Source organism: Bos indicus x Bos taurus, chromosome 12 (assembly GCF_003369695.1).
Source record: "Bos indicus x Bos taurus breed Angus x Brahman F1 hybrid chromosome 12, Bos_hybrid_MaternalHap_v2.0, whole genome shotgun sequence".
Lineage (NCBI taxonomy): Eukaryota > Metazoa > Chordata > Mammalia > Artiodactyla > Bovidae > Bos > Bos indicus x Bos taurus.
This window is the reverse complement of record NC_040087.1, coordinates 47,397,158-47,409,829: the sequence shown is the minus strand read 5'-3', so window position 1 is coordinate 47,409,829 and position 12,672 is coordinate 47,397,158. Positions and strand designations below refer to the sequence as shown.

The following is a 12,672-nucleotide window of genomic DNA, read 5'->3' as shown; positions in this document are numbered from 1 at the left end:
TCAGGCTACCCAGCTAAAGTCAGACATGTAGGAGGTCAGGGTCAGAAAGAGTAGTACGTTGCTTGAAACAGAGAAGGGTCAGAAAAGCAGACTAGGGCATGTGACAGGCTTAATGTATTTGGCTGTACCATGGGGTTTTCACCCAACGCTACATTCCCCATTAGCATCTATGTGTTCAGTCTGCTCTCTTCTTGTAGACTATGACAACAGACACACCATAATGTCTGCCATAATCTTAGCTGACTTTCTGAGGAGAACCTACCTAGCCGTAGCCCTTCTGAATGAACAGCCTTAGGCAGCTTTCTTTGGTACCAGATGATCCCTGGTCATTAGTAAGGGCAGCCATTCAGTAGCTGGCTAATAACCTTAACATGTCTTGCCACAAGAGGTATCAATCCCCCAATAAGGAGGAACTGTGTCCATTCAATTCTTGCTTTTGGAAAATACAGAGAGAACTAGTTAGAAGAGAGCAGATTAGGGAAAGGATGCAGAGAAACACGTCTCAAGACAAGGAACTGTGAGCAAGTGCATAAGGAAGTGGAAACCATCAGTGAGCAGACACTAGGAGAGAAACAGCGAGAAGCCAAGGTACCACTAGAGGAAAAGATCCATGGACTCAGCGTGGAAATCCACAGAGCTGCCTTGTTCCCAGGCTGGTCAATCTAGATTTCCTGTTTTCTCCATTCTGTTAGCTCAGTCTATTGCCACATAGATCCTTATGATAATTATCCCTTATTTCATTTAGATTGTAACTCTGTCATTTTTTTGAAAAAGGAGGTTGAACTATGTAATCACCAAGCAATCTCTCACATCTCATTGATCTTGAGTAGCATGTTCTGAATGTATAATGAAACAGCTTAGATCAGAAGTTCCCATACTTGACCGATTATTATAATCATCTAGGGAGTTGAAAAAAGTTTAAGATTCTGGGGACTCACTGACTCAGAATATCATACAGAAAATCTTTCTGGCTTTGAGTCTCTATGCTCAGATGGTAAAAATCATGCCTCTTCTGAGAAATTAAGGCATGGAGGGGTAACCGTGTTGAAGTAAAGTGAACTATTTAATAAAGTTACTCCTAGTTTGACTCTCTTAAATTCTCATTATTATTAAAACATCATTTTCAATATTTCATAATTTATTTTCTCTATTTTTAATCCAAATATTTCTAATTTCTTGGTTTTTTTTTTTTTTTTACTACTTTCTGTGTACATACATTTTAACCTAATAATGCATTTCAGTTTTTTGGTTTATGTTAATATGATTGGTTTTATACTTTACAAGAAAACTCCTTACAGCAAAATATATTATTTTACAAATAAGAGGGTAAAGGTGATATTTTACATCCCTTTTATTCTTATGTAAATTTATAAATCATGCAAACAGGGAATTCTCTGGCTGACCAGTGGTTAGGACTCAGTGCTTTCACTACTGAGGGCTGGAATTCAATCCCTGGTCAGGGAACTAAGATCCTGTAAGCCGAGAGGCATGGCCAAAACAACAACAAACAAACAAACAAAAACCCCCCAAAACAAACTTCTTTTTGCTTATCTGCATTTTCTCTTTTTTCTATAATAAACTTTCTTTTATATATAAGAGAAAATCCTTCAAAAGAGATATGATGTCAGCTACATCCTAATGAAAAACTGAGAGATCATGCTGTAAACCAGTCAAATCAAGAGTTTCTGATTTGTTTAAAATTTGTCCCTGGAGAATGGAAGGTGCTATATTAATGCTAATTACTGGGCAAGTTCAATAGGCTAACTAGAAAAGGGACTAATACAGATCTTTCAAGGCCCTTTCGTAAAATGATTATAGTTAGTCTGAAACCAATCAAAATGAGTGATAGGAAGGATATTTAAGTCAAATACATTTAGTGAAAACTAAAGACTAACATTCTAAATTTTTGTTGTACTTACAAACAGTGTTGGCTTGGGTATAAATACATTGTCTTCAGGTTCTTTAGGCGCATTCAAAGTCTTTGATTTCTGATTTTCTGTCACATTTTTGGATTCCATTTTAGTGAAAAGTAAGTTGTCCTTGGAACGCTTACTACGCATGTGAGTGATAATCTGCTTCATTGCTGCCAATTCCTGTTGATACATGAAAATAGAAGAGGAAAACAAGTATGATTTTAGCAAGCAGAACTCATGATGTTGATGTTAAAACATTTATTTTTATTCTTGAAGTAGAAAAAACATTTGAAACAATTACATTACATAAATGAGGAAAGTTGTGAAAATAACTACATATTAATGTTCAATAATGATGCACAAAAATCTCATAGTTGTTAATACTGTTAAAAGATAAGTATGTCATTCCAAAGGGAAAAGAGGGGGAGGGAGAAATAGGATAAACAGGAGTATGGGGTTAAGAGACACATACAATAGTATTATCTTGTTATACATAAAGGAGATCAGCAACAAGGATTTACTGTGTAGCACAGAGAATTATATTCAATATCTTATAATAACCTATGATGGAAAATACTCTGAAAAAATACACACGTATAACTGAATCACTTTGCTGTACACCTGAAACAAACACAGTATTATAAATCAACTATACTTCAAAAAAAATTATTCCAAAGTCTGCTGCTACTGCTAAGTTGCTTCAGTCGTGTCCGACTCTGTGCGACCCCAGAGATGGCAGCCCACCAGGCTCCCCCATCCCTGGGATTCTCCAGGTAAGAACACTGGAGTGGGTCACCATTTCCTTCTCCAAAGCATGAAAGTGAAAAGGGAAAGTGAAGTTGCTCAGTTGTTGTCTGACTCCTAGGGACCCCATGGACTGCAGCCTACCAGGCTCCTCCGTCTGTGGGATTTGCCAGGCAAGAGTACTGGAGTGGGGAGCCATTGCCTTCTCCAATTCCATAGTTTAGTGTTTCTTAAATTTTTCAGCACATTGGAATCACCTGTGGAGCTTAAAAAAAAAACCTGATGCCTGTGTTCCACCCTCAGAGATTGAGAGATAATTGAACCGGGGTGTAGCCTTGGCTCTGAAATTTTTAAAGATCCCCAGGTGATTTTAACAAATTTGGGAGTCATGGGCATAGCTACGTCCCCTGGTAGCTTTTCTACACATACTTGATAAACAGATTATTTAGGCACTTAACTTTTTCTCTTCTACCTCTTAAACTATCCTACCAGCCTTTTTTGAAATCTTGCATGAAGATGCAAGGGAAAAAGTCTGAAAAAATTTTTCTTGTCTATTAATCAGCAGTTCAAACAATAAGTTTAATATAGCTTCAGGGTTTCTTTAACCATGTTATTCCCGGACTAAAAGACAGAAAACAAATTTATGGTTACCAAAAGGGAAAGTGGGGGGAGGGATAAATCAGGAATTTGGGATTAACAGATACGGACTGCTATATATAAAACAGATCAACATCAAGGACCAGCTTGTATAGCACAGGGAGTCAGAATCACTCTGCTCCACACCTGAAACATCGTAAATTGACTGTACTTCAGTAAAGACACAACAAAACATATTACTCCCTCTTCTTCTACAAATGAAAACCTGAGTTAGGTCTATCAGTCATTGTTTGAATTAAGAATTAGTTATGCTGAACTTGAAAAACCCAGATAAAAAATTTCCCTCATTCTTTTACATCTATTTTGTTGTTTCTTTTCCCCGTAGTCAAACCTTTAGCACCACACACTAACTAGTGGATATTTATGCTTCATTACTAAATTGATTTGATCAAACACAAGTATATGGAGAGAGGGCAGACTAAACTCTTCTTTACCTTATTCTCTGTAGAACAGTGGTAGGCTTTGTTGGAGGTAATTTTCTCCTATGATTTTATTTCATCTTCGTGCCAAGACACAAAAGTTACAGCGATAGAAAATGTTCTGCTTCCTTCTACTAATCTGTTTATAGACATCAGCTCTGTGTCACAGCAAGTTCCTACAGGCCTTTTTTTTTCTGGCTGTCATTAGTTCTATTTAGAACCATCTAGCTTGAGTGGGTATTTTAAAACAGAGCTGTTGAGTTTAAGCCACAAAGCCTTAGTAACTCACAGGGCCAAGAGAGGAGCTAGAAGAAACGATGCCAGAATCCTCTCTTTTCTGCAGGAATGGGGCTGGCTTGGCCAACGCACATGAGGATGTGTCTACCTTCAGAAACTGCCAGTCTGATATACTATTTAAAAAATTATTTATTTGGCTGTGTCCTGTCTTAGTTGCTCTGCAGCATGTGAGATTTTAGTTCCCTGACCAAGGATTGATTCCTTGTCCCCAGCATTGCAAGGTGGATTCTTAACCACTGAACCATCAGGGAAGTCCCTGATATTTGAGCCTTTTGAGGACTCATTGCTTTTGAGACTATGCTACTTCATTTATATGCTTCCCTATAGTGGAGTGTGTACCATTGATTTAATGTAAAATATGTCTGGTGTTATGGTAGATTTCAGCTCCTGTTCTAGTTACCATGCGGTAAATAGAAGTGAGAGGGGAGATAATGGTCTCTCAACCTATCAAAGGAACATTTTTTATCTGAAAGAACCTCTTTTTACTAGTCATACCTTTTGTACCTTGGCATAGAGATAAAATATTGAGAAAAAAATTTCCTCCAATACAACCTAACACTATTCTACAGATAAATAGGGTCCAGGGAATCATACCTTCTGAGGGGAGGGAAGGGAGAGACGGTAAGGATGAGGAGGGAGAAAACAAAGGGGAAGCGGGGATACCAGGCAGAGGGCTTTGGCTCCTGAGAGTCCAAGAGGAAGTCATGCTTTTGTTTCTCTTTGACCTCACCTGCTGCTAATATAGGAACAACTACAGCTAACAGATCACTTCTGATGCTGGTCAGGAGACAGAAGGGAAATTCACAGGTTTTTAGACTAGGATGACCCCAACCGAGGGTGCTGTCACAGAACTACGGCTGTTCATCTGATAGTATTAAATGTTAGCACAGCTTCTGAAATCTAAGTAAAGAACACTGAAAAAGCAACTGAATTCTGCAAAATTCCTATTAGGATAATACACAGCTACAATGGACACCAAAATAAGATGCAGTTTTATTATGTTTTCATACAGATGATCTCTTTTATATCAATGGTAAATTTGAACAAAGAAAATTCCACTTAATGTCAAATAGTATTGACAACACCACTGGAGACCTGAGCACACAGAAAGCCAAGCACAGGTAGTGGAAATATTTCAGTACTCAGTTAGAAGTCAAAGACTCACCTATTCCAGACAGGATTATTGACTGTGTAAACTTAGGAAATCTACTCTGATTCAATAAGCTTCAGCTTCCAAACTGATCAAATGTATGCTTGTCTTACCTTTTGGGATCTTTGCCAGTCTCATAAGTGTTTGGGTATGTTTATTTTGCATTTCTTCTATTGTGAGGGTGGGCAGTTTTCCTGAGTCTAAGGGTATTACCAACTCAATGGATATAAGTTTGAGCCAACTCTGGCAGATGGTGAAGGACAGGGAAGGCTGGCAGGCTGCAGCCCATAGAGTCGCAAAGGGTCCGACACGACTGAGGCGACAGCACACACACATAGGTGATTAACAAACAATGCTGTGATAGTTTCAGGTGAACAGCGAAGGGACTCAGCCGTACATACACATGCATCCAATCTCCCCCAAACACCCCTCCCATCCAGGCTGCCACACAACACTGAGCAGAGTTCCATGTGCTATACAGCAGGCCTTTGTTGGTTATCCATTTTAAATATAGCAACCCTGACTTTCTTACAGAGATCTTTCCCCTTCTTCTTAAAGAGTTTCTGCCTTTTTTCTCCTCATTGATGGAAATGCCTTTTCCCCCACATGACCTAAGATTATCTAGCTTCTTAATCATACTGTTTGCTGGGATCAATTTTGTACTGACTGATTTTAAGACTGATGCAAAGTTGTTACTTTGAAATTTCCTTTTATTGCACATCTTGGCATGTTCCATTATTTCTTGTCTCTCTCTCTCTCTTTTTGTCATTTGATGGCAAACAATCTAGTAATTTCATGAGGGGGTACTGTGGTAAAGTACTATACTCGTCCTCAGAACTCTGCAGGTATTACTTCTCTGTTTTCTAAAGTCAGATTTCTGGGAACTATGCTGCCAAGCTAATGTTGATTTCTTTGTAAGTATTTTCTTTCTCTCGGAACTGTCAATATTGTTTACCTTTTCCTTGTAAATTTCTGTCTTTTTACCTTTTTCAAAGTTTTAGGAGAGTTTGTTCACTTTTCCTGACATCCTTCTACTGGCATTTTTAACTTACTTATAGTAACTACATGATTTTGATTTCAGCATTTTTTGAAAACACCATAAACTTTTTCCATACACTGGTTATTTTCTATAAATACTAATTTCTCAAATCTTTTTGAAGAACTAATTACAAAACCTTGCAAGTTCTTTTCTGTCATAGAATTTTTGCTTTCTCTGGAGAAGAGTCAGTCCCTCTGTTTATTGTATGTGTGTGTGTGTTTTTTTTTTCCCCTCTTGTGCTATTAATTTTCTTCCAGTTTCTGACAGTCTTTGGTTGTGTGCCCCAATTTATGAATGAAGAAACAGACTAAATGTTTTCTTTTTGCTGCTATGGGCCATTCATCTGAATGAGATAGCTGGATATGTGGACAAGAAAATCTGCCAAGCAGGTTTCACTCTAGGGTCCTCAGATGGAAAGTAGGCTCTCTTATCCAAAATTAAAAAATGTGGAATATCTTATTCAGGGACCCTTCTTTTCGGCAGTCCTAGTCAATTCCTGGCAAATGCTCCATTAATTTAGAAAGTCATTTGTCAAAATATTTCTTTTAATTTCTGCTTTTTAAAAATCATAGAATCATTACTCATTCATTATAAAATTCAAGTACAGCAAAAGTACCCTGCCTCAACTCTCTTTTCCATATACCACTTGTGTGAGACCTTGAAACATTCTTCTATAGCAGTCTGACTGTTAAGAATATTCATTAGTTCTGATACGTTTTCTAGTGATCTACAAAAACCTAATAGGATATATCTTACAATTCTAGTATATCAAACATGTAAGAAAATTACCGTAACTTCAGGAATGAAGGAACCATTCATTAAAATGAACAAATGTAGAACTGCATCCAATTATATGATTGTAACAATATAAAAATAAAACAAAACAATAAAAACCACACTGCAGTACTCTACTCCTCAAGTGGAAGAGTAAAGGACATTCTTATGACGCTTCCAGATGGTGAAGATGTTGAAGATGATGACTGTACCAACACTCTCTACAAAGGAGATAAACTACTCTCTTGAATGTGAACGCACATATCCTGGTCATTTCGTACAAACTATTTGCATAGAGGGTGGCATATTAAAAGAGCTCCACTGCAGAGCAGCTGCTTAAGAGTATCGCATGGTTGATGCCAATAGATGGCTGAAAGTTGTAAACTCTGCAAACATGTTGGCAAGGGGACACATAGATGGCATTTCTTGATGAAAATAGCTCTAAGAAGTATAATGCAAACATGTGCTCCACTGGAGGTTACACTGAAGTGCTCTTTAGGGGAATAACAATGTATCTGGCAGTCAGGTCAGCATTCTGTGCATCCTTCTTACCTGAGCTAACCCGAGGTAAAAACCAACCTGGTTTTAAACCAAAACAAAAGAGTCTGAAATGAAGTACATGGATGCAGTCTCAAAAATGACAGAATGATCTCTGTTTGTTTCCAAGGCAAACCATTCAATATCACAGTAATCCAAGTCTATGCCCCAACCAGAAACGCTGAAGAAGCTGAAGTTGAACGGTTCTATGAAGACCTACAAGACCTTTTAGAACTAACACCCAAAAAAGATGTCCTTTTCATTATAGGGGACTGGAATGCAAAAGTAGGAAGTCAAGAAACACCTGGAGTAACAGGCAAATTTGGCCTTGGAATATGGAATGAAGCAGGGCAAAGGCTAATAGAGTTTTGCCAAGAGAACGTACTGGTCATAACAACACCCTCTTCCAACAACACAAGAGAAGACTCTACACATGGACATCACTAGATGGTCAACACCGAAATCAGATTGATTATATTCTTTGCATCCAAAGATGGAGAAGCTCTATACAGTCAGCAAAAACAAGACTGGGAGCTGACTGTAGCTCAGATCATGAACTCCTTATTACCAAATTCAGACTTAAATTGAAGAAAGTAGGAAGAACCACTAGACCATTCAGATATGACCTAAATCAAATCCTTTACAATTATACAGTGTGAAGTGAGAAAAAGATTCAAGGGATTAGATCTGATAGACGGAGTGCCTGATGAACTATGGACAGAGGTTCCTGACATTGTACAGGAGACAGGATCAAGACCATCCCCAAGAAAAAGAAATGCAAAAAAGCAAAATGACTGTCTGAGGAGGTCTGACAAATAGCTGTGAAAAGAAGAGAAGTGAAAAGCAAAGGAGAAAAGGGAAGTTATATTCATTTGAATGCAGAGTTCCAAAGAACAGCAAGGAGAGCTACGAAAGCCTTCCTCAGTGATTAGTGCAAAGAAATAGAGGAAAACAATAGAATGGGAAAGACTAGAGATCTCTTCGAGAAAATTGGAGATACCAAGGGAACATTTCATGCAAAGATGGGCACAAAAAAGGACAGAAATGGTATGGACCTAACAGAAGCAGAAGATATTAAGAAGAGGTGGCAAGAATACACAGAAGAACTGTACAAAAAAGATCTTCACGACCCAGATAATCATGATGGTGTGATCACTCACCTAGAGCCAGAAACTCTGGAATGTGAAGTCAAGTGGGCCTTAGGAAGCATCACTATGAACAAAGCTGGTGGAGGTGATGGAATTCCAGTTGAGCTATTTCAAATCCTAAAAGTTGATGTTGTGAAAGTGCTGCACTCAATATGCCAGCAAGTTTGGAAAACTCAGCGGTGGCCACAGGACTGGTCAGTTTTCATTCCATCCCAAAGAAAGGGAATGCCAAAGAATGCTCAAACTACCACACAATTGGACTCATCTCACACACTAGTAAAGTAATGCTCAAAATTCTCCACGCCAGGCTTCAACAGTACGTGAACCGTGAACTTCCAGATGTTCAAGCTGGTTTTAGAAAAGGCAGAGGAACCAGAGATCAAATTGCCAACATACACTGGATCATTGAAAAAGCAAGAGAGTTCCAGAAAAACATTTATTTCTGCTTTACTGACTATACCAAAGCTTTGACTGTGTGGATCACAATGAACTGTGGAAAATTCTGTAAGAGATGGGAATACTGGATCACCAGACCTGCCTCTTGAGAAACCTGTATGAAGGTCAGGAAGCAAGTTAGAACTGGACACGGAACAACAGACTGGTTCCAAATTGGGAAAGGAATATGTCAAGGCTGTATATTGTCACCCTGTTTATTTAACTTATATGCATAGTACATCATGACAAACACTGGTTGGAGGAAGCACAAGCTGGAATCAAGATTGCTGGGAGAAATATCAATAACCTCAGATATGCATATGACACCACCCTTATGGCAGAAAGTGAAGAACTAAAGAGCCTCTTGATGAAAGTGAGAGTGAAAAAGTTGGCTTAAAACTCAACATTCAGAAGACTAAGATCATGGCATCTGGTCCCATCACTTCATGGGAAATAGATGGGGAAACAGTGGAAACAGTATCAGACTTTATTTTTTTGGGCTCCAAAATCACTGCAGATGGTGACTGCAGCCATGAAATTAAAAGACGCTTGCTCCTTGGAAGAAAAGTTACGACCAACCCAGACAGCATACTGAAAAGCAGAGACATAACTTTGCCAACAAAGGCCCGTCTAGTCAAGGGTATGGTTTTTCCAGTGGTCATGTTATGGATGTGACAGCTGGACTATAAAAAGAGCTGAGCACTGAAGAACTGATGCTTTTGAACTGTGGTGTTGGAGAAGACTCTTGAGAGTCCCTTGGACTGCAAGGAGATCCAATCAGTCCATCCTAAAGGAAATCATTCCTGAATATTCATTGGAAGGACTGATGTTGAAGCTGAAACTCCAATACTTTGGCCACCTGATGTGAAGAACTGACTCAGTTGAAAAGATTCTGATGCTGGGAAAGATTGAGGGCAGGAAGCGAAGGTGACGACAGAGGATGAGATGGTTGGATGGCATCACTGACTCAATGGACATGAGTTTGAGTCAACTCTGGGAGTTGATGATGGACAGGGAAGCCTGGTGTGCTGCAGTCCATCGGGTCACAAAGAGTCAGACACGACTGAGAGACTGAACTGAACTGAACTGTCCTAAACCAAGTACATACCTATATTGGAGGTTTAAACTACTTCTGAAAGAGCATTTAAACATTTTATTTTGGAAACTTTTAGTCCCCGTTTTCTACTGCTTGACTTTAACCATTATCAACATTTTGGCAATAAATTGTTTTTTCTTAAAAACAGCTTTATTGAGATATAACTCACTTGCCAATATAGTCATCCATTTAAAGTATAAAGTAAAAAAAAAATTTTCCCATCACCTCAGAAGGAAACCCTGAGTCCTTTAGGAATCACTCCACTATCTCATCCTGCCCTCAATTTACCAGCCACAAGCAACTACTAATCGACTTTCTATTTCTGTGGATTTCTTTGTTCAAGACATTTCAAATGAATGGAACATGTGTGCCATTGTGACCAGCTTCTTTCACTTAGCGTGGTATTTTCAAGGTGCATGATGTTATATATCTACTAGTAACTCATTTCTTTTTATGACTGAGTAATATTTCATTGTACAGCTATCCCACATTTTGTTTAATCCATTCATCAGCTGGTGGACTTTTGGGTTGTTTACACATTTTGGTTGCTGTGAATAATGCTGTTAACATCTAACATTCATGTACAAGTTTCTGTGTAGACATGTTTTCATTTCTCGAGTATAAAACTAGTTGTGGAACTGCTGGGTCATATGGTATCTCCATGTTTAATCATCTGAGGAACTGCCATAATGTTCTGTCAACATTGTTTTTATCTACTTCCTTTCCAGTTATTTTGAAATAATTGAAAGCAGATTTCAGACCTCAGATCATTTCACTTGTAAATATTTCAGTAGAGATTTTTAACAGATAAGGATTAAAAAAAAAAACAACACCCAAAATATCATTATCACATCTAACAAAATAGTTTAAAAGAAAAGGCAAAATTATTTCAAAGTTATCTATTGATACTCTAAGTGCCCAAAGACAATTTAAAATCATTATCAAAGCAAATTTTTAGCACATCTCAATGTATGATTTAAAAAGTTTATTATTATTGGAGTATAATTGTTTTACAATGTTGTGTTAGCTTCAGCTGTATAACATGAATCAGCGTGTATGTAAGTATACATATATATCCCCTCCTTCTGGAGCCTCCCTCCCAGCCTGCCCCCCCACCCAACTCCTCTAAGTCTTCACAGAGCACGGAGCTGAGCTCCCTGTGTTACACAGCAGCTTCCCACAAGCTATCCATTTTACACATGGTACTGAATATATGTCAATGCTACTCTCTCAATTCATTCAATATATAATTTTTGAAGAAGGTAAAATATACCTTGAATGCCAATGCCACTACACTCTAAACAATAGATAAAACAGATTTTTGTCTGGCAAATTAATATTCATGTAGTATTTATATGTTACAGGCTTTGCACTATGTATTTTACACAAAAATGTAATCTTCAGGATTTCCCTGGTAGTCCAGTGGCTAAGACTCTGTGTTCCCAATTCAGGGGGCCTGGGTTTGATCCCTGGTCAGGGAACTAGACCTTGCATGCTGCAACTGAAGTTCACTGCTGCCAGTAAAGATCCTGCATCCCAAACAGAGATCAAAGAACTCATGTGCTGCAACTAAGACCCAGCACACACCCAATAAATCGAAAAAAAAAAAAAATTTCATCTGTTAAATACCAAGAGGTAGATATTACTGCAATTCTCAAGACAAACTGAGGTTTAAAGATTTTAAGAAATACAGCCAAATTCATTAGCTATTAAGAAATGAAATCAGGATTCAAATGAATTCAAAGCACTTCAAATTAGAATTCAAACAAATTCATTATGTACACAATAATGCAGATGCTCTCTATCAAGGCCTTTGACAGTCACAATTTCAGGTTTGGAAGGGACCTTCAAGTTATTTAACCTCTATACAAAACAAAACAAAGCAACAACAGCAACCACACAAAGCAAACCAAACATGTCTCCATATAATGTCTACCCTTAGGTTTTAATTCCAGCCTTTGGAGAGATGTATCGCAAGTTTATTTCTGCCTCTTTCTCATGTCTACTTCGAATTTCTTGTATCTCTCTAAATCTTTTCTACCCTGTTGTTCAGTTGCTCAGTAGTGACTGACTTTTTGTGATCCCGTGGACTGCAGCATGCCAGGCTTCCCTGTCCTTCACTATCTCCCGGAGTTTGCTCAAACTCATATCCATTGAGTCAATGATGCCCATCCAACCATCTGTCCATCTGCCCATCTGTCATCCCCTTCTCCTGCCCTCACACTTTCCCAGCATCAGGTCTTTTCCCATGAGGTGGCTCTTCACATCAGGTGGCCAAAGTATCGAAGCTTCAGTTTTCTTCTCTAAACACCTCCAAATCCCTTAATCTCTCTTGGCTGAATGGAATTCTTTTATCATCTTGATTATTTTCCTCTGATTACCTCCTAGTAAGTATTCAAAGTTTTAAGTCTAGAACAGAATGAAGTCCTGGCCATAGCAGAGAAGAATAAGGCTTATCAACTC

General features: G+C 38.3%; 1 protein-coding gene across 3 annotated transcripts in view; it reads right to left on the bottom strand.

The window, feature by feature from the left end:
- Positions 1-12,672, bottom strand: part of PIBF1 (progesterone immunomodulatory binding factor 1) — a 231,186-nt gene that overhangs the window by 13,923 nt on the left and 204,591 nt on the right. For all 3 annotated transcript variants that reach the window (XM_027557667.1, XM_027557670.1, XM_027557669.1), the window contains one exon: positions 1,920-2,093. In XM_027557667.1, the coding sequence (XP_027413468.1) occupies positions 1,920-2,093 (174 nt within the window). The remainder of the gene's footprint in view (positions 1-1,919; positions 2,094-12,672) is intronic.